The following is a 22,027-nucleotide window of genomic DNA, read 5'->3' as shown; positions in this document are numbered from 1 at the left end:
TTGGGCTCCAACTCCAAGCCACTGCCCGAGAATTCCCCTTGGGGCGTGCCCATCAATCAATGCCACCTGGTTGACTTTGTTTCTGGTGCCATCATAAAGTCTCTTGACACCAGCCGCTTGTGCCACTTGTGCCATTTCGCATCACCCCAAACCAGGGCCAAGGGCTGAGTAGGAAATGGGTGGAACTGATCATCATCAGAACCAAGACACTTCTTTTCTCTGAGAAATGAATCATTCAGTGTGAAAAGGGCGAGGGAAAAGAGGGAAGGAGACACCCAGAGGTAGATGGCATCTGACAGGCTGAGCAAGATTGACGCTGAAACCTGCCCGGCTCCTACTACCTGCTAGTTTCAGATTGAAATTGCACTAGTCCAATGGATAAGGGAGGGGGAAAAGGAAGAAGGAACAGGGGGGAGGGAAGGAAGTATGGAAAGAGGCAGAGAAAGAAGGAGGGAGAAAAGGAGGGAGGGAAAGAGGTAGAGAGAGACAGAGAGAGGAAAAGAAGTGGGGGAGAGAGGGAATAAGAGGGAGGAAGAAAGACAGGGAGGGAAGGAGGGAGACAGGGAAAGGAGGATGGAGGAAGGGAGCGAGGGAGGGAAGATGTTTTCTGGCTTGCCCAGGTTTGAAGCTGGCTGTCATTAACTGTGTTCAGGGAAAATCCTGTCCTATCAATGTGGTTTCTGACAACCCACCATAACCTGGATCTCAATTGTCCTAGTGACTGCCATCTAACCAATCTGACTGCCATGCCTCGATGCCTGACGTTACTCCTGGTATTTATTAATGATGGTATTTTTTTCAGTGTTTACTGGGTGCCATGCACATATTAAGCACTGGGGCAAACACAAGTTAATCCTATCAGACCTAAGAAGGCTTAGGAAATTTTTTTTTATACTGTCCCATTACAGCGGATGGGGCCGCCTTTGGAGAGTAGTGTGGCTCTGTACCTCAAGGCATGGTGGGGTGGGGGGGAAGGGTGAAAGGGGACATTTCTTAAAGGGCTACATATAGGCTTCCAGCTATAAATGTGGGTAAACTTTGAAACTTTGACGTAAGTCACCCTTCCTATCAGATTCACGGCAAGGTGCTGGTAAGCTGGACTATTTGACAATGTATTAGGCTACAACTGGAGTGGAACCTTAGGAGGAGAAGCGAGTGATCTCGAGGGTGGTTCCTCTGGCTTTTCTGAACCAGATTCTCTGCTGAGATGAGGCCCCATGTCCTGGCCACTGCTGCTACTTCCTCCAGAGTACTTCTGGGCGGTGAGACTAGTAACATTGCCCACATCTGGACAGGGCTGCAGGGACTACATGTCTCAGAAAGCTTGGGGCTCCGAAGCTGCCTCTCTGTCCCTTTCACTCCATCCCACTCTTTTCCCCTCCACCCACCTCTCAGCTACAAAGCCCAAGTCACATAAGCTGTTGCAGAAGGGACAGTAATAATAATAATAATAATAATGGCATTTATGAAGTGCTTACTATGTGCAAAGCACTGTTCTAAGCGTTGGGGAGGTTACAAGGTGATCAGGTTGTTCCACGGGGGGCTCCCAGTCTTAATCCCCATTTTACAGATGAGGGAACTGAGGCACAGAGAAGTTGTGACTTGCCCAAAGTCACACAGCTGACAGTTGGTGGAGCCGGGACTTGTACCCATGAGCTCTGACTCCAAAGCCCGTGCTCTTTTCCACTGAGCCACGCTGCTTCGCATCTGGGCTTGGGGCAGTCTTATTTAGGAATGGATTGGTCACCCTGACTGGGGAAGGACCAGGTAAAGGGCCCTAGAATCTTTCCATGGATCCAGTTTGGACATGACTGATTTAGGACACAGTCCATGTCTTTCACTTTTATTGTTCTCTTCCAAGTGTCTAGTACAGTTCTCTGTACATAAATAGACACCCGGTTGAGCACTCAGCTCAAAGAAGGCACCCATTACAGTACTCTGCCCACAGCTATAGCCCGGTTCAGGGCTTTGCCACAGAGAAGGCCTCAGTACCACGTTACACACTGTAGGTGCCCAATAAATCTGAATGAAGTTTTGGCAGACTGATACGTGGATGAAGTCTCACCGTAGAAGTGACATCTGCCAACCTGTACTTCCCAAGCGCTTAGTACAGTGCTCTGCACACAGTAAGCGCTCAATAAATATGATTGATTGATTGATTGATTGATCTGTGAATGTGAAGACCTCTCTCTCTCTCTCTCTCTCTCTCTGGTAAGCACTTACTATGTACCAGGCACTGTAGTGAATACTGGGGTAGAAACAAACTGGTCAGGTTGGACCCAGTCCATGTCCCTCATGGGGCTCATAGTTTGAATCCCCATTTGTCAGATGAGGTAACTGAGGCACAGAGAAGTTAAGTGATTTGTCCAAAGGTCTCACAACAGAAAAGTGTCAGAGATAGGATTAAAACACAGGTCCTTCTGACCCCGAGACCTTTCTCTCTCTCTCTCTTCCACTCTCTCTGCCCAATCCATTCCTAAATAAGACTGCTCGAGCCCAGATGCAAAGCAGGGTGGCTCAGTGGAAAAGAGCGCGGGCTTTGGAGTCAGAGGTCATGGGTTCAAATCCCGGCTCCACCAATTGTCAGCTGTGTGACTTTGGGCAAGTCACAACTTCTCTGTGCCTCAGTTACCTCATCTGTAAAATGGGGATTAAGACTGTGAGCCCCCCGTGGGACAACCTGATCACCTTGTAACCTCCCCAGTGCTTAGAACAGTGCTTTGCACATAGTAAGTGCTTAATAAATGCCATCATCACATCAACATCTCTCTCTCTGTCTCTCTTTCTCTCTCTTTCCTTAATTTGGCATGTTAAGTCAATCAATTTGGTGATAATTTCACTTTGAGGACAAAAGGGGGCTGGCTATTGCCTGCCCTTTCCGTACGATGATGCGATTGGCATTTTAATGTCTTCTGATGGCTACTTAAAATAGTACCAGTGAGCAGGAGGATCCTGACTCTGAAAGACTCAGCAGCTGCCCAAACCCTGCCTTAGACCGATGGAACAGAAACGGTAGCCAGAAGAACCAAGGAGTTAATGGAGAAGGTCAGTGAAAGTTCATCTGAGTATAAACAGGCTGATTAGTCTGCTAAGAGGTGGAAGGACTCTGGGGAGAGGAGGAAGAATCATCTCCTGAAATAAGGAGGTGTTAACTCTGAAGTATTTTGTGTTCAGCTTCAGAGAACTGAAGTTCTTTAGCGGCCAAATCAGGAGAGTGGGAATTTTTGTGTAGTTTCTGAAGAAGGTTCTAAAACCCGGCATCCTTCAAGGCAGTCAATCAGTCAGTCAATCATATTTACTGAGTGCTAAATGTGTGCAGAGCACTGTACTGAGCACTTGGGAGAATACAACAATAAATAGATACATTCCCTGCCCACAACAAGCTTACAGTCTAGAGGGGGAGATAGACATCAATCAATCATATTTATTGAGCGCTTACTATGTGCAGAGCACTGTACTAAGCGCTTGGGAAGTACAAACTGGCAACATATAGAGCCAGTCCCTACCCAACATTGGGCTCACAGTCTAAAATAGACATTGATATAAATAAAAAATAAATAAATATATATGTATATATCTCTAACTGTAATTTATTTGTTTTATATATATGAGTGCTGCGGGCAGAAAATGGCAGGCCAGACTACCCTCAGGAGCTCAGAAGGATATCTCCCTTCCTCTGTCTCCTGGCAACTTCCTTGGAAACGGTGGGAGCCCATCTTGACCTGGCCCACCTGCCACAGGTGCCGGCCCCAGAGAGATCCCCATGTGCTGCTTTAGACCAGTCCGTCCCAACCCGAGGGGTCTGTCCAGTTCAGAAGCCCCTTGGATTTGGCCCTGCCACGCTGGATCTGGCACCTTCCAGCCAAACAACTCAACGGATCAAGGTAGGTCTGTCGAGCTGCCAGAAAACCACCAAGTCACCAACAAAACTGGTCCGTTCTGCAGATTGCCTGGGCCCCAGCCCGGAGAAGAAGGCTACCAGGGCATTCTGGCCTTCCCCACACATACCCTTGGGAGCCTCACTAGAGAAGAGGCAGGAGAAGACATGGGCCAACATCTCTCTCTCTCTCTCTCTCCCATCCACTGGGAGCAAACTAATGTACCAAGAAGGGATGGAGCCAGAGGACATGCTGAAGGCCACCAGCAAGCCTCCCAAGTGGCCACTGGCACTGCACCCCTAAATTCCCCAAGATCCCCCCCGGTTTGTTTTGACAAGGTCTGCGGTGACCGTTGAGTCTGAATAGAGAAAACGTTGCAACGAGGTGGTCAGTGCACCCGCTCTGATTCAATCTCCGCCCCCCAGTTCACTGAGCACCAAAGAGGAAAATGTAGGAAACCCTTCAAGGTTTCAATAAAAGCCAAAGAGCAACCGAATCCTGGGTGAAATTTCAAGGTGAGGGCACGCAGAACTGGCAACCGCAGAAAGCTAGAGGTGGCTTAAACCATATCCGATAGATTGTGCTGCTGAGTGCTGCAGCCGCCAAGTCTCCTGCACTATTTTTATGTGCCGTCCACCATACGGCGAGGATATTCTTGAAAGCCTTTTAAATATGTATGAGCTGGAGCCGGAGAGCTGGTGGCTTAGTCATGAAAATTTTATTTATGAGAATTAAAAGTCAAAATTGCTTTAGAGGAGAACACACACACACACACACACACACACACAGACACACACAAACACACACACACAGACTTCTGTGCCCTGCTGAAACTTCTGTTCCCCAATCCCCATGGCCCTGTGTCAGCACAGACCACTGTCAGCAGCAGCAGCAGCAGCCTGGCCTAACGGAAAGAGCAAGGGCTGGGAGTCAGGAGGACCTGGGTTCTAATCCCAGCTCTGCCACTTGTCTGCTGGGTGACCTTGAGCAAGTCATTTCACTTCCCTAGGCCTGTTACCTCATCTGTAAATAGAGGATTAAGACTGTGAGCCCCATGTGGGACAGGGACCTTATCCAACCTGATTAGCTTGTATCTACCCCAGCAATTAATACTGTGCCTGGCACATAGTAAGTGCTTAACAAATACCATCAAAATAAAAAGAGTGCCATTGGCTTCTTTTCAAAAAGAAGGTGGTGGTTTTGAAGATCCTATGCCCCCCTCACGCCCACTGTTGGGGCGATCTTTACAGCAAGGGAGCTCCAGTGCCCGTTCGGAAAACCGCCCACCCAGGACACCTGACTGAAACAACTACCCTCTAAATGGTTTGCAATCAAAGCCATAATACACCACCACCCAATAAAATCCGACCTGTTATAATCCAGATAAAATGCACTGTGGGTACGGCCGAAGGTTTTCAAGCCAGGAGGACCCACCATTAAGAGAACAGCTCCAAACAAAACTCACCCGGGCACACCATTGGCCACGATTCCACATCTCCACAAGCCCCAACAGCAGGAGCAAAACCCACAGGGCCGGCTGTCGGGGAGGAGCTCGCCGCTGGGGAGCTTTCCCTGCCTGTCAAACCTCGACTGTGGGTTCAGCCAGATTTCCAGACTCCGGGAGGCTTTGCTCATTTAAAACCCCAAAACGATAAACAAACACAGGAGCCCCTAGCCCCTCCGGCCCCACCCAGCCCGGCACCCACACTCTAGCTGGTATCACAGCCAAATGGAAAATGTCAGCACTCCTTCTAAATGGGAATGCCAGAAAAATGACTAATGATTGATAAGGGCGGGCATGTTAGCTATGTCCATATGTGGGGGGAGGAGGGTATGTGTATATGTGTGTATGTGCATGCGCACGTGTTTCTATTATTAGAAGCTTCTCTGCCCAGATAACCTAGGTGGACAAAGGAAAAATCAACAACTACACTTTCCATATCTTGCGTTTGCTTCTAGTTCTAGCTGTCTCGCCCGATATCACCCGGGGATGGGAAAATGCAAAGAGTCAGAAGACGTTAAGTCACACAAGACTGAAAGGTAAGGTGTGACCTGTTGATGAGTCTGGCTTTACCATACCATTTGACGGACCCACTCAACCAATCCATCAAATGGTATTTATTAAGCACGTGCTTTGTGCAGGAGCATGGTACTCAGCCCAAACCCTTCCAACTGGTGAGATGGAGATGGGACCATTTTTAGGACTGAGGGGTTTGCCCCAACAAATCAGAGCTGGAAAATGATGAAAAGGAGGTAAGATGGGGGGAGGATGTAGGGAGGGCCAGGGGAAGGTGGAGGGTGTGTAAGAGGGTAAAGATAGTGTGGAGGGAAGCAAGCAGTGGAAAACGAATCTTCCACTTGGATTAGATTTTAAAGAACTGGGAAAAGTTTTGATACCACTTCCTGTCGGGTTGCTTTTTTATAGTACTTAGCGCTTAGAAAGTGCCAAAGCACCATGCTAAGTGCTTGATTTAATTCAAGGCATAAAACGAGTTGGATTGATAAGCCCTGGTCTTCCCAGGACAGAAGTCCTACTTTTGACAAGTAACTACAGTCCCCCTCTTTGAGTGGAAGTGGATCGGGACCCTTCTGCCATTTTTTTTAAGCCAGAAGTATTTTTCCATAAGACTTGTCCATACGTCTGCCTGTAGCCCAAACAGGTCATGAAAGTAAGGCACATTTTTATGTATCTGTAGGCAAGGTTCCGCTAGCAAAACTGGTCTAAAAATGGTCTCTGTTCCCAAGTCAGAGGGCACCTGGGCAGAGCCCCTGACGTGCGGGAAATGATAGAATCGGCCCTAGCTACAATTTACCATGAACAGTATCAACTTTCAGTGCCATATGATGTCTTGAGGAAGATGAGGAGCAGCAGGATATCCAAACGGCTAACGTATGGATTGCTGACATTGGGAAGCTGATAGCCAGGAGGGCAAAGGGAGGGTTTTAAGGTTATGGTTCCAACAAAGCCTCACACAATGCTGTATCCCAGCTGAAAACTGGGAGGCAGTTGCTAAGGAATGACCAGTGTGGAACGCTGCCGTCGGGAAAGAGTATCTCTTTCTGAGCAAATGCTTTGTCTCCCCCTCTAGAATGTGAGCTTGTTGTGGGCAGGGAATGTGTCAACCATCTCTGTTGTCTTGTACTCTCCCAAGCGCTTAGTACAGTGCTCTGAACACAGTGAGCACTCAATAAAAACCACTACAAGATACAAGGAGGTGAAGGAGGAAACAGCCACCAGGCACTGCAAACATCAAGCATGAAAACACTACAAGGAGGAGCTTTTTTGTGTGCACAATGTGGCTGGGCCTGAGGGACCCACATTGGCCTTTACAGCCCCACACGGACTTGGAGGTGGATTTCATCATTAGTGGCGTATTTCTGAGACCCAAGTACAGCTCTATTTATTCTCCCTGTTGAACATGATTTTGGAGCACAAAAATGTCTCTCCAAATGCTGCATTTCTAGGCTCGATCTATTTTGAGCCCAGGCCATTTCAGACGGCTGATACCTGGGCTGTTTCCTCAGTGCATAAACAATGACCAATCGTCCACTTTAAAGGCCGAAGAAGGTGCCAATACGCTATAGTTTCCCTCTTTTCCTGAGATTCATCTGGGTCTGACCTGTGTAACTGAAATTTTCTATAGAAATATGCTTACCATAAACTTGGATCTACACTGGCAACCATATTCTAAATAAAGCAGGTACTTCTGTGACTATTTTTTGCTTAAATGTTGGATAACGATATTCATTTCCGCAGGAACTTATCCCCAAAAGAGAATCACTTAATTTTAAACACTCTGGCTGACCCAAGTATTTCCTTTAAGAGTAGCAGTGTGCTGGAGTATTTTTCAAATGTTTCTATTCGATCCATTCTAGTGCCAAACATGGCAGCCTAGAGGAAATGTTTTCACCCAACACTGCTTGGGTTGGGGTAAGCATTTTCAATTTGCTTTTCTTTTTTAATAAAAACCTGGGCTGGTGAGACTAAATCCTGGGAATGGAGCTGTTAGGACCCCTCCCTGCAGCACTTTATTTGCCATGGTGAGTAAGCGCCACGGCACTGTGGTGCTCTCCAGGCTAAGGGAAGTCAAAAATTGAACAGTTAGCCAGTATCACTGATCAACAGGGATAGCCAGTGTTTTTTTTTCTCAGGGAAAACTCTTTGCCATTAACTTCTGGATTGGTGATCGTGCCTACTAAATCGATAGCTTTAAGCGCAAGTGCTTAGCACAGTGTTCTGCATGCAGTAGGTGCTCAGCCAATGCCTGGTTCTCCACGCTGGTCACAGCCAGTGCCTGCAGTGGTAAGCGCTTAGTACAGTGCCCTGCACACAGTGAGCACTCAATAAATACGATTGAATGAATGGTAAGAGCAGGGGCAAAAAGCGGGACAGAATCCTTAAGCTCAATTGCCAGCTTTGCCTCTGACAGTAGCTTAGGCTTTGGCCTCCTATTATATTTGGTCTAAATGACCAAAATCATCCAGCTAATTACAACAAAATAACCCTGTCCCTGAGAACCAGAAATGTACTGTTTGTTGTGCTGAGAGCCATAGCCCCATGGGGTTGTCTGGTTTTTCACACTGGCCTCCATTCCCAAAAGGCAGTAACAGTCCTGCAGAGCAGAGGGCAAATGGGTGGACATTAGCTTTTTCAAGCTAAAAGTCCTTTCTCCCAGCAGGGATGAAACGCGTTGCCAAAATGAATGTTGAGGTTCTGTAAGGACTCACTGATCTTCATGATTCGTTACAGTTCGTTTCAGCACATTCCATTCTTGCCGTTCCTTCACAGAACCTGGAATACCTCAGAAACATCTGAAGATGGAGGAAGCCATTTTAAGCTAAATCTTCCTTCCCTCCACCCTCAAACGAATAACACACCACTGATTCTCTTACTTGTGCTCCAGGCCTCCACTAAATTATACTTATCGCCATATCTGCTGCTTTGCACAACACCAATCTGCAGATTGAGATTCTCCTCTGCCTCCTCTCGTCTTGGTCCAAGAAGAGAGCCATTTCAGAAGGTGCAGGAACGAAACGAATAATGGATTAGAGACCACGATACCTAGAGGAGTGGATCTCAGAAAACGCAGCATTTTGTTTATTTGGTAATTCTCGGTTTCTTTCTTTTTCTCTATGGCGTTTCTGAACATTGTGGTTTTGATAATGTTAAAATGAATGCTGCTGCTCTGGACATTTAGAGATCATTGTTCAATGAAAAGGTTTGAAACGCTTCACGTGAATGAGTTAATCCTCTCAAGGTCTCTAATAAAGGACCTGATGCATGTCATTTAGAGAGTAGGCACGAAAATAAATATGGCATTTTTTGCCTTTGTTTTTCCAGCAAAAAGAACCTGGCATTTTTTTCCAGTGTTAAGGCCATTTGAAATTAATTTAAGTGAAGAACTGTTTTTGAGTACCTAAACAGGGTGCAGCATTATAGACAGGTAGAACCCTTATAGGATTTCCACCCCACCTCTTTATGGTTTTTGTTAAGCCCTCACTATGTGCCCGGCACTCTACTAAGCGCTGGGGTAGATACAAGATAATCAGGTTGGACTCAGTTCGTGTCCCACAAAGGGGCTCACAGTATTAATCCCCACTTTACAGATGAGGGAACTGAGGCCCAGAGAAGTGAAGTGACTTGCCCAAGGTTACCCAGCAGACAAGTGGCAGAGCTGGGATTAGACCCCAGGTCCTTCTGACTCCCGTGCCCATGCTCTAACCACCAGGCCATGCTGCATCCCCTCCACTGTTGCTAACAGCAGGTGCAAAAGGGTAAATCAAATGACCATGTCAGGAAGCATGGGACTGGATTTTGCAAGTGGGCCCCTTTTCAGAGTAAGCAACACCTTAAATATTGGCTTTGCTGGATATGAAAATTCCTAAATCACAAAATTACAAGAAAATCCCCAACTGAGTCCTGCCAAGCTGAGGCTTGGGGCAAAGGTGGGGGCCCCTCACTCTCGGCTAGCCACAAAAGGGGCCCCGAACCCCTGTCTGGCTTTGCACTTGCAAACTCATGCCTTCCAATGGTCTACCGGTCAGGGCGCTCGGAATCTGACAGGGAGAGCGGTCTCTCGCTCTGAGATCCCCAAACACAAAACCAAAGATGGTGCTGTCTTAAACCTAAAGGTGCAAAGGAGTGCATTCCTTGTTGAAAACCAGGCCAAACCTACTCCAGAGCAGCCAGGGGACCTTGATGCTTCTCGCAGTGCTCTGCACACAGTAGGCAGGATAAGCTTAGTCCCTTGGAGGATCTGCAGGATGGTTTGAGTGGGAAGGTGAACGTGCCTTTTCCTCAGTGGCATCTTTGAAATGGGAAAGGATTCTCTGGCTGCTAGCCAGAATTGCAGTCCTTAATTTCTCCCTCTTCCTCCTCCTCCTCCTCCTCCTCCTCTTCCTCCTTCACCTTTAATCCCTTCCCTGAGCCAGTCAGCTCCCCATCTCCTGCCACAACAAAGGGATGGTGCTGGCTGGAAAGATTGAGGCTGAATAAAAAATGGCTGAAAAGCAAGCTGATGGGAGGGGAGAGGAGGGAAGAAGGGGGAGGCAAAGGGAGAGGAGGCGAGAAGAGGGAAGAGAGGAGAGAAAGGGAGGGAAGTGGAGAGGAAGAGAGGGGAGAGAAGAGGAGAGGGAATCAATCAATCAAATCAATTGTATTTATTGAGCGCTTACTGTGTGCAGAGCACTGTACTAAGCGCTTGGGAAGTACAAGTTGGCAACATATAGAGACAGGGAAGAAAAGAGGAAAGAGGAGAGGGGAAGAGAAAAGGGAGAGGAAAAGAGGTGAGGGGAGAGGAGGAGAGGGGAAAGGAGAAGGGGGAAAGGAGAAAGGGGAGAAGAGGGGAGGGGAGAAGGGAAAAGAGAGGGGAGAGAAGGGGAAAGGAGAAGAGGGGAGAAGAGAAAGGGGAGAGGAGATGAGGAAAGGAGAAGAGGGGAGAACAGAGGGGAGAGAAGGGGGAGAGGAGAAGGGGGAAAGGAGAAGAAGGGAGAAGAGAGAGGGGAGAGGAGAAGGGGAAAAGGAAGAGAGGGGAAAGAAGAAGGGAGAGGAGAAGAGGGAAAGGAGAAGAAGAGAGGGGAGAGGAGAAGGGATTGGAGAAGAAAAGAGGGAAAGGAGGAGGAGGGAGAGAAGAAGAGAGGGAAGAGAAGAGGACAAGGGAGAGGAGAGAGGGAAGGAGAGCGGCCTGGAGCAGAGCAGAGGAGAGAAGAGAGAGGGGGAGAAAAAAAGGGAGAGGAAAAGGGACTGAAGAAGAAAAGAGGGAAAAGGAGGAGGAGGGAGAGAAGAGGAGAGGGAAGAGAAGAGGACAAGGGAGAGGAGAGAGGGAAGGAGAGCGGCCTGGAGCAGAGCAGAGGAGAGAAGAGAGAGGGGGAGAAAAAAAGGGAGAGGAGAAGGGACTGAAGAAGAAAAGAGGGAAAAGGAGGAGGAGGGAGAGAAGAGGAGAGGGAAGAGAAGAGGACAAGGGAGAGGAGAGAGGGAAGGAGAGCGGCCTGGAGCAGAGCAGAGGAGAGAAGAGAGAGGGGGAGAAAAAAAGGGAGAGGAGAAGGGACTGAAGAAGAAAAGAGGGAAAAGGAGGAGGAGGGAGAGAAGAGGAGAGGGAAGAGAAGAGGACAAGGGACAGCAGAGAGGGAAGGAGGGCGGCCTGGAGCAGAGGAGAGGAAAGAAGAAAGAGGAAGGGGAGCGGTGGGGCGGGGGCCACGCCCAGCGATGCCCCGGGGGCGGCCGGCATCACCTGGCCTCCTCGCCCACCGACCCGCTGGGCTCCCTCCCATTGTCCGAGAGCTGCGGGCTCGGGCCCCCCGGGCCCTCCACCCCGGCCCCCCGGCCCCAGGGCGGGCCGGCGACCTCACAATGAGCTTTGGGGGGGGCCAGGGCCGGGCCCCCTCCCCGCTCCCGCCGGCCTGGGGGGGCCCCCCGGACCTCCCCGGCCCCCCCAACCCCCCGCCGGGGCCATGGAGCCCGGAGCCCGCTCCTCGGGGCCGGAGGGCCGGGCACGGACAATAAATACCCTGGCTCTTCCAGTTGGTCCACAGGCAGTCCATCTGGCCGGAGTGGGGGCTGCTGGCCTGCATGCTGGGGTCGGGGGGCTAGCGGCGGGCTGGGCTAGCAGGCCCGGGGCATGCCCGACCGGGAGCCCGCTGCTCCTCGGCGCTGGCTTCAGAAAGGGGCGAGGGGCGGGCGGGACGGACGGACGGGAGGAGGAGGAGGAGGAGGAGGAGGGACGATTGTCAGCGCTGCGGTCTCCACTGCAGCAAATCAGCTTGGCGTTGGGCTCGCCCCAGGGAGCTGGACGGGGAGGGGGAGAGAGGGGGGGTGCTGGAAGGGGATGCAGTCGCCTGGCAAGTGAAAAGCCTCCAGCTCCGCAGAGAAGTCCCACGAAGGGTTAAGGCTCCCGACGGCAGGCCCTCAAAAACAAGCCGGGGCGTGGGCGACAATCAGGCTGGGAAGGAGGGAGGGGCCTGGGCCCAATTCTCTGAATTCCAGACGCAGGTAAGGGGTTAATGTTCTGGAAAATTCTCGAGGACCATCGGACCCCCTCCCCATCCCCGCCTTGGCCGGAGGGCTGGCCGGAGACACCCCCATTTGGAGTTAAAGGTCCGTTGGCTAGCCTTTTTAACAAAAATCAATCCATCGATGTGTGGACAGCGCTGTGCTAAGGATTTGGGAGATGACAGTGGCATCTATAATGACCACCCTGCCCCTGAGCTTACAATCTAGACGGACTCTAAAACATCACCAGTCGGAGTGGCAACCTAGCGTAAGGATAGGATGACAGGTTTAGTCAGGGAAGGTTTCCTGTAGGAGGTGGGTTTCAGTAGGGTTTTGAAGATGGAGAGCGCTGCGGTCTGTCCGATGTGAAAGGGGAGAGAGTTTTGGGCAGGAGGGAGGATGTGAGCAAAGGGTCGATGGGGAGAGACAGCAGAGAAGGGCACAGTGAGTAGGCTGTTATTAGGGGCGCGAAGCGTGAGGGTGGTTGTGGTGGGAGAGGAGCAAGGACAGGTAAGGGGAACAGAGTGGATTGAGTGCCTTAAAGTCGACAAAACAGGACACATCCCTGCACACTCTGGGGTTAAACACTTCCTGGCTCCCAAAGAATCTTTCCTCAGTCATGGCTATGATGGGGGGTCCAGACTCAGGATGCCAGTTTCCCAGTTTCCCCAAACCTCTGGGCTCCCAAGACTTTCAGCAAACTGGGGGCCAACAGTGCCGTGGCCCAGAGGAAGGGGAACGGGCACTGTTCGGATGACCCGAAGTGCCAGCCCTCCCGTCTGCCAGTCACCTGCAGTGCCATACGCCAGGAGGGGCCTAGAGGTCCCAAGCCAGGGTTGTACGGAGGGCTGTCCAGCCGACTGCCTACTCAAGGAAAGTGGAGTCACGGTCGGGTTGGTCAAAGCCATGTCCGTAGCCTAAACTGATCCTTCGAGCCCTGAAGTGGAAGAAATTTTCCCTTCTATCATCCTGGCAGGCTCTGGGTGGGAACATTCCCTGGCTCTGCTTGCTTGAAGTTACGATGACACCGGGATTTCGAATTACCACCTCCTGAATTTGGGGGAGATGCTCTCTTTCCATTCTGAGTTGGAAAATGTGCCATCAAGCCATAGCCTGTACACTTGCATTTACACAACAGACAGTCCTGAACCGACCAGTGCAGTGCCTTTCAATTGGGAAACTGCTTTTTAGTGCTTTAAATTCCCAGAAAGCGTTTTTCCCCGGCCGAAAAGAGAAACGCATAACTCAGGAAACACTGAATTCTGATCCCCAAACATCAATAGCTTCCTCCTGCTCTCTTCAGAGTGATGAGGCTAAACAGAAGGAGATGACCTGCTTTTAATTACACTCAACATCTCTCAAGCCACAGGACTCTCCACGTGGCAAGTTAGAAATCTGGGTGCCTACTGTGTGCAATCAATCAATCATATTTATTGAGCACTTACTATGTGCAGAGCACTGTACTAAGCGCTTGGGAAGTACAAATTGGCAACATATAGAGACAGTCCCTACCCAACATTGGGCTCACAGTCTAAAAATTTTAAAATCAATCAGTGGTAGTTATTGAGTGCTTGTTATGTGCAGAGCCTTGTCCTAGGTGCTTGGAAGCACACACTCAAAACAGAAGGCCTGGTTCCTGCCCTTGAGGAGCTTATAATGCTCTATGCCTGGAAAACGCTTCTTATGGAAGTTCGTTATGGGAAGGGGTCTTGTCTGCTAATTCTATTGTACTGTACTCTCCCGAGCGCTTAGTACAGTGCTCTGCACATAACAAGCACTCAATAACTACCACTGATTGATTTTAAAATAGGCCGATTGATTCTGGAGAGAGAATGAATCTAAGCCAGGGAACCAATCTCTTCATCTAGCCATTTAGAGGCCAAAGACATAACCCCCATCCAGATCTGACTTTCAAGGATACTCCCTGGGTCTTGTCCTCCTCCACGCTCAGCGCCTTCTCCCTCCAGATAGAGAGGTATTTTCAAACGGCCACTCTCCTGTTTGAAGTGGGTTGGCCATCTGCTCTACAACGTAAAAGAAGGATCAGTTATGCAGCGTGCCCCTTCCAACGGACGGAGAGCTCTGCGCATCTTGCTGGGACTGAGATCATGGGGAGCAGGAAACCAGATGGATAGGTCTTCCCCCCGCCCTGGGGCATACGCTGCCCTCCACCCCCACCTCCATCTGGAGGGTGGCGGGGAGTCGGGGGTGTCGAGGAGGCTGACCCTGAATCCCTTCCCAGAACGCCATGGTCTTTCCACTTAAAAGCCAAGACATCATCATTGGCTCAAAGGACATTTTATTTTATGCTTTGAACTTGCTCTTTGTACGGGTGTTGGGTTTTCTCTCCTTGTGGACAATGATCAGACCCCCAGTGGTGGTATCTACTCCAGTGCTTAGGGCAGTGCTTGGCACAAACCAAGCGCTTAACAAATGCCACAATTACAATTATTACGATGATTATTATTATCCCAGCGGCAATTGGATAGGGCAGGTGTGATTTTTCCCTTTAAGCCTTATACTTCCTGACTCTGGACCTCATATGGGTTGCTAATATTTCTTCCAGAGGATAACTGGAATCATTGTTTCTTCCTTTTGAACAACAATCATGTCATTTCATTCCAGCTAAATAAATAATAATAAATAAATAAATAATAATGGCATTTATTAAGCGCTTACTATGTGCAAAGCACTGTTCTAAGCGCTGGAGAGGTTACAAGGTGATCAGGTTGTCCCACGGGGGAGCTCAAAGCCTTCATCCCCATTTTACAGATGAGGGAACTGAGGCCCAGAGAAGTGAAGTGACTTGCCCAAAGTCACACGGCTGACAAGTGGTGGAGCCGGGATTTGAACCCATGACCTCCGACTCCAAAGCCCGGGCTCTTTCCACTGAGCCACGCTGCTTCTCCATAAATATGTGCCATGGCAACTTTGCTGTGGGACAAACTGAAAGCTCTAGCTCTTTTTCATTTCCCCCCATTTTTAAAAAGGAATTTATGGGGTGTGGGGGCGGGAGGAACCCATCTTTGCTATGGAAGTTGTGAAAAACATACTTTTGCAGATCCAGCTGTTAACAGACAAAAAGGGGAACAGATCTGAAGCAGGGGGTGAACCGAACCAGTGTGAGGAGGCAAACAATTCTTTTGGACTCTTGCTATGTAATGAAGGGAACACCGGGCATATTCCTGAGGGTGCTGGATCACCCTCTGTGAGGTGTTTTTCTAAACTCTTTCAGGATTAAGTGCCACAAGCAAAGGTGTCTCTATCACAATCCCTGAACGATTCCCTGGTCCCTTAAATGAACTGACTGATATTCTTAGAGAAGTGAGTGAAAATCTGTTCGCTGCCCGCCACCGCCCACCCCAACTGTGCTTCCTGAAAGGTTAGATGTGCCCAACTCAACCACCCAACCTTTAGTCCCTCCTCCTGCTTTAGCGTTATCCTCTTACTCCCTCCCTCTCCAAACAAGGGTTAAGGAATGCAGGAAATACAGCTCAGAAGGCCCAAATCGCAATGTAGAGGAATCATTGCCACTATATCAGCAAAGACTTGGGAAGCGTCTGAGGGAAGGACCCGATGAATTTTTCTCTCCATTGCAATGCCAGGTAATTGCGTTGAGCTGTACCTGGGAGAGTTTTTTCTCAAGCTGCTGGTAGCTCCACTGCGATTTAAACAACAGAAGAGGCTAGCGATTTCCCACCCCAACCCTCTGATACTGGCTCTTTGGCTAAAACACTACAATTCTGAGCTTACTGGGTCTTGATATGAGAGAAGTCTGCCAGAGGTGGGCCATCCGCTTTCTAATGCCACAAATTCCTGTTCTGGGGACGGGACTTGGCGATGAATTGGCCCCAGGGGCCAGTGGCTGGCATGTGAATCACCTGACCTGCTTCTCATTCTGCAAAAGCCACGTCTAGTCAGGGCACATTACCTTGGAGAAACAGAGCCAGCAATTTTCCCCGCAGAGCCCCACCTCATCATCATCCTCATCAACTATGGTTTTTTGAGTGGCACCTATGTATGGGGCGCCGTGCTGGACTCACCCTGAGTCTTGCTTCTAAGCTCTTAATGCAATTGATCATTAGTATTTACCGAGGGTCTAGCCAATCAATCAATCAGTCACGGTTATTTGTGAATGCTTGCCTTGTGCAGAGCATTGTACTAAATGCTTGTGAGCATATAATAGAGTTGGGAGACACAATCGAGGAGCTTTAATCTAGTGGGGGAAGACAGGCATGAAATTAAGTTACAGGTCAGAGAGGAAGCAGAATATAAGGATATGTGAATAAGTGCTACCAGAGTGGGGATGGGGTAACTACGAAGGTACTTAGTGGGCAGAGCAATAGAAGACATAATCCTTTTCCACAAGGAGATCCCCATCTAGCAGGGAAGACAGACATAAAATAATTCACAAATAGGAGGAAGACATGCTCAAATAGCAGAGAATGTAAAATGATGCAAACAGAATTGCCGAGAGAAGCAGTGAGTGCAGATATGCTGAGATGAATCTAGGGACGATGTGACCTAGGGAGGAGAAAAATCGATTGGGGAGGAAGAGGTGGGATTTCAAGAGATTTTGGAGGGAGAAGAGCTGAGTAGTGGCAGATTTGAAGGTGGGGAGCGGCCTCCATATGCACCAGAGATTGGTTGATCGATGGAGGAAATGAAAATCGGCAGCTTGTGGGACCGAGCCCACAGATAACCGCCTCGCACCCGGCACCCACCCAGAGGAGCAGCGTGGCCTAGTGGAAAGAGCACAGGCCTGGGTACAAATCCCGTCTCTGCCAATTGCTTGCTGTGTGACCTTGGGTAAGTCACTTTACTACTCTGTGCCTCAGTTCTCCTGTTCTCCCTCCTACATAGACTGTGAGCTTCAGGAGGGACAGGGACTGTGTCCAACCTAATTCACTCGTCTCTCCCCCAGAGCTTAGAACAGTGCTTGACACATAGTAAGTGCTTAACAAATATCATAAAAAGGACCCTCCAGTGGCCCCGAATTTCAACGTCAGGTGGCATTGCATTGGAGGAAACCACCAGGGAAGCAGACGGAGCCACAGCCGGAGAGCATGCGGCAGGTGGCACTGAATATTAAACCTAACACTTCCTCCTGCTCCGCGACAGGCTCGGGATTAGTGCTGCCCACAAAGCCAGCCTACTGAAACTCGCAGGTAAAACCGAGCCTTGCGTTCGGCACCTTATATTCGCCCCCACTTGGAATGTGCTAATTTGACCCCGGTGGAAAAGGGAGGCGATGCCACCTCCCTCCAAGAATCTGTTCAAAACAAGGTCCTTGTGATAGAGCGGCGGAAATCTGCTTCTCCGGTCGCCATAGCAACAGCAGCATCCCCTCGGACGGCTGCCGGCGCTGAGAAAATAGATTTGCTTCCCTTCTCCAGTCTCTGTGCAGGGCAGTTCTGCCCAGATGGTGAAATGCAGTGGTCCCTGCTGGCTGTAGATGCGAGCCTATGGCAGCTCTAGGCCCGGCTGCTCGTCACTTTCCCTCCCACTCAACGTTGCTCTTGGCTGGTTCCGTGCTGCCGCTTAACAGAGCCTGGCCCTGCCCTTTCCAGAACCATCCAAAACGCTCTGGGCATGTTACTCCCCTCCTCCAAAATCTCCAGTGGCTACCAATCAATCTGCGCATCAGGCAGAAACTCCTCACCCTGGGCTTCCAGGCTGTCCATCCCCTCGCCCCCTCCTGCCTCACCTCCCTTCTGTCCTTCTCCAGCCCAGCCCGCACCCTCCGCTCCTCTGCCGCTAATCTCCTCACCGGGCCTCGTTCTCACCTGTCCCACCATCGACCCCCGGCCCACTTCATCCCCCGGGCCTGGAATGCCCTCCCTCTGCCCATCCGCCGAGCTACCTCTCTTCCTCCCTTCAAGGCCCTACTGAGAGCTCACCTCCTCCAGGAGGCCTTCCCAGACTGAGCCCCTTCCTTCCTCTCCCCCTCATCCCCCTCTCCATCCCCCCATCTTACCTCCTTCCCTTCCCCACAGCACCTGTATATATGTATATATGTTTGTACATATTTATTACTCTATTTATATTACTTGTACATATCTATTCTATTTATTTTATTTTGTTAGTATGTTTGGTTTTGTTCTCTGTCTCCCCCTTCTAGACTGTAAGCCCGCTGTTGGGTAGGGACTGTCTCTATGTGTTGCCGACTTGTACTTCCCAAGCGCTTAGTACAGTGCTCTGCACACAGTAAGCGCTCAGTAAATACGATTGATTGATTGACTGATTGATTGATCCAAAACTGGGCCAAAACAGAATCCCCACAGCACTTATGTTTATCTCTGTAATTTTATTTATCTATTTTGATGACTGTTTACTCGTATTGCTGTCTGTCTCCCCCCTTCTAGACTGTGAGCTCATTGTAGGCAGGAATTGCCTCTCTTTATTGCTGCATTGTACTTTCCCAAGTGCTTAGTACAGTGCTCTCCACACAGTAAGCACTCAATAAATACAACTGAATGAATGAATGAAATGCTCTGCACTCCAACGGGCCAAGCCCGGATGCTCTCAATTCACAGACCAACGAAGCACTGTGGGCTGGCCAATCCAAAGTGCCATGCTGTGTGACCTTGGGCAAGTCACTTTACTTCTCAGTGCCTCGGTTCCTTCATCTCTCAAATGGGGATTAAGAATATGAGCCCCATGTGGGACACGGACTGTGTCCAATCTGATTTGCTGTACTCACCCCAGTGCTTAGTAAAGGGCCTGGCACACAAGTAAGCACTTAACAAATACCACAGTTATTATTGTTATTATTATTATTATTATTATTATTATTATTAATCCGGCCACCATTACATTTCCTCCCACCCACGGCACAGAGTTACAAGAAGCCTTGCTTCCACTAGCTGGACATCGACACTTGGGAGGAGAGGAGCTAGACAGTCAACCTCAGCCACAGAAGGTTTATTAGCCAAGATGGGTTCTGATTTCACAAGGTCAGACAGTCTGCTCAATCTATCAATCATTCCTATTGACTGAGGGGGTCTACTGTGCTCACAGAGGACACTGTACTAACCGCTTAGGAGAGCACAACAGGTTAAGTAGAATTGATCCCTGCCTTCAAGGAGCTTCCAGCCTGAAATAATTTACAGAGAGGAGGAAGAAAGTGTGTACATGACCTAGTCGATATGGGCAGAAGGGCTATGGGTGTTTACGGGTATACAGGGCTTAGCTGGTGAAGAATGGAAGTCTAATCCCAGAATATAGGGCCGGAGGTCCTGGAAAAGGGAGATCCTCCTTTTGTTGGGCACTCCCAACATTCCAGGGTGGATGTCTCGGGAAAAGGAGATCCCCTTTTGCCTGGAAATCTCAATGGTGTGGGCTATAGATTACCCTCAGTTCTCCAGCCCAATGACTGGAAACAGGCCTCCTCTGAGAAATTTTCCTGGGTTCAGGTAATGACTGTTTCCTGAGAAAAGCCTTTAGATATGGATTTATGAGGGTTTGGGGGAGGCATAAGGGGAGTGGAGGGTAGTTTTCAGAGGGGCCTGGTTCAATATTCAGCCCCTGAAAACCTCCTACAAGGTGAGGAGCACTAAACTGGAGAAGCAGCGGGCCTAGACGAAAGAGCACAGGCTTAGATATCAGGAGACCTGGGTTCTAATTTTAGCTCCGCCACTTGTCTGCTGTGTGACCTTGGGCATGTCCCTTCACTTCTTTGTGCCTCAGCTACCTCCTTTGTAAAATGTGGATTAAGACTGTGAGCCCCATTTGGTACAGGGACTGTGTCCAACCTGATTAGCTCTTATCATCATCATCATCAATCGTATTTATTGAGCACTTACTATGTGCAGAGCACTGTACTAAGCGCTTGGGAAGTACAAATTGGCAACAAATAGAGACAGTCCCTACCCGACAGTGGGCTCACAGTCTAAAAGGGGGAGACAGAGAACAAAACCAAACATACTAACAAAATAAAATAAATAGAATAGATATGTACAAATAAAATAAATAAATAAATAAAGAGTAAAAAATATGTACAAACATATATACATATATACTTATCTACCCCAGCACTTAGTACAGTGCCTGACACATAGTAAGCACTTAACAGTCTTCTAGACTGTGAGCCCATTGTTGGGTAGGGACCGTCTCTATCTGTTGCCAACTTTTACTTCCCAAGCAATTAGTACAGTGCTCTGCACACATACGACTGAATGAATGAATGAACAGATACCATTAAAACAAAACAAAACAAAATTGGAGGTGTTTAATGGGCTGTGGTGTGCCATTTTCTCCTCGGTTATCTTGGTGTGTCTCCTGTAACCCAGAAGTCCTCTTGTCCAGAGCCTGGGCCTCCATCTGCCCAGCGCCTGGAACAGTTGCCTGGCACGTCGTAAGTGCTTAACACGTACCGTGATGATGCTGTCTCCATGTTTTGTTTTGTTGTCTGTCTCCCCCTTCTAGACTGTGAGCCCGTTGTTGGGTAAGGACCGTCTCTATATGTCGCTGACTTGTACTTTCCAAGCGCTTAGTACAGTGCTCTGCACGCAGTAAGCGCTCAATAAATACAATTGATTGATTGATTGATTGACTAGGCAAACACATGCTGCAGTGCCCAGGAGAGAGGTGATGGCCACTAGGCACTCGAACATCTCCAGTCGAGCTGGAAAGTCAGGCCAGCTCCCAGAACTTCTGAAGCCGAGAAACCATGGCTTCGCTTTGACAGGTAACACGGAGACTGAGCGGCCAGGTGGAGACAGGTGGCCAGTTCTGAGAGGGAGATGGGCGGGGGAGCCGTTAGATTTCCCGCAAACACCTTGGCTAACTTTTGAGGATACATCCATTAGCACTCAATAAATACGATTGTAAGAAGGAATGAATGAATCATGTTCTGGGCACGCTGGACCGGGTACGTCCTCGGCCCTGCCTCTTACATTCACGGCTGAGCAGAATGCATATCCTGCGTGGTCGTGGCCCTCCCGCCGTGGCCAAGGAACTCACTGCCTGTCCCCAGCAGGCTCTGCGCACGCAGGGCTAGGTGTAAGAGCCACTGCTGAGCCTCTCTTCACTTCCGGAACAAAACATCTGACATGTACGTATTTATTTGTAGGTATTTGTATGTGTTTATTACTCTATTTATTTGTACATATTCTCTTTATTTTATTTTGTTAATATGTTTTGTTCTCTGTCTCCCGCTTCTAGACTGTGAGCCCACTGTTGGGTAGGGACCCTCTCTATATGTTGCCAACTTGTACTTCCCAAGCGCTTAGTACAGTGCTCTGCAAACAGTAAGCGCTCAATAAATTCGATTGAATGAATGACTGAATATCTGACATGTGCGTATTTCTTTGTACGCATTTATTACTCTGTACATATTCTATTTATTTTATTTTGTTAATGTGTTTTGTTTTGTTCTCTGTCTCCCCCTTCTAGACTGTGAGCCTGCTGTTGGGTAGGGACCCTCTCTATATGTTGCCAACTTGTACTTCCCAAGAGCTTAGTACAGTGCTCTGCACACAGTAAGCGCTCAATAAATTTGATTGAATGAATGAATAGGCCGAGATCCTCCCCTCATAGGGATCTCTTCCAACTGGCCCTGAATTCTTTCACCTGCCACAGGTCCTCCTATCATTCCAGTGAGTTCTAGCCTACTCTGCAAGCACTGCAGCTCACCATATTATAATAATAAATATATTAT

General features: G+C 49.1%; 1 protein-coding gene across 4 annotated transcripts in view; it reads right to left on the bottom strand.

Annotated features, from left to right (window-relative positions):
• RTN1 (reticulon 1) overlaps positions 1-22,027 on the bottom strand; it is a 54,889-nt gene that overhangs the window by 7,073 nt on the left and 25,789 nt on the right. The window contains exon 1 of one of the 4 annotated variants that reach the window (XM_038756274.1): positions 11,885-12,047. The exons of 2 other annotated variants lie outside the window; for them this stretch is intronic. In XM_038756274.1, coding sequence (XP_038612202.1) covers positions 11,885-11,948 — 64 coding nt within the window. In that variant the 5' untranslated portion in view covers positions 11,949-12,047. Of the gene's footprint in view, positions 1-5,343; positions 5,415-11,884; positions 12,048-22,027 lie in introns of those variants that run through there. One more of the 4 variants, XM_038756275.1, reaches the window with a different exon arrangement.

This window comes from Tachyglossus aculeatus, chromosome 14 (genome assembly GCF_015852505.1).
Source record: "Tachyglossus aculeatus isolate mTacAcu1 chromosome 14, mTacAcu1.pri, whole genome shotgun sequence".
NCBI classification, from domain to species: Eukaryota; Metazoa; Chordata; class Mammalia; order Monotremata; family Tachyglossidae; genus Tachyglossus; species Tachyglossus aculeatus.
Note: the sequence above shows the minus strand (reverse complement) of the source record. Positions and strands in the feature narration are given on the sequence as shown.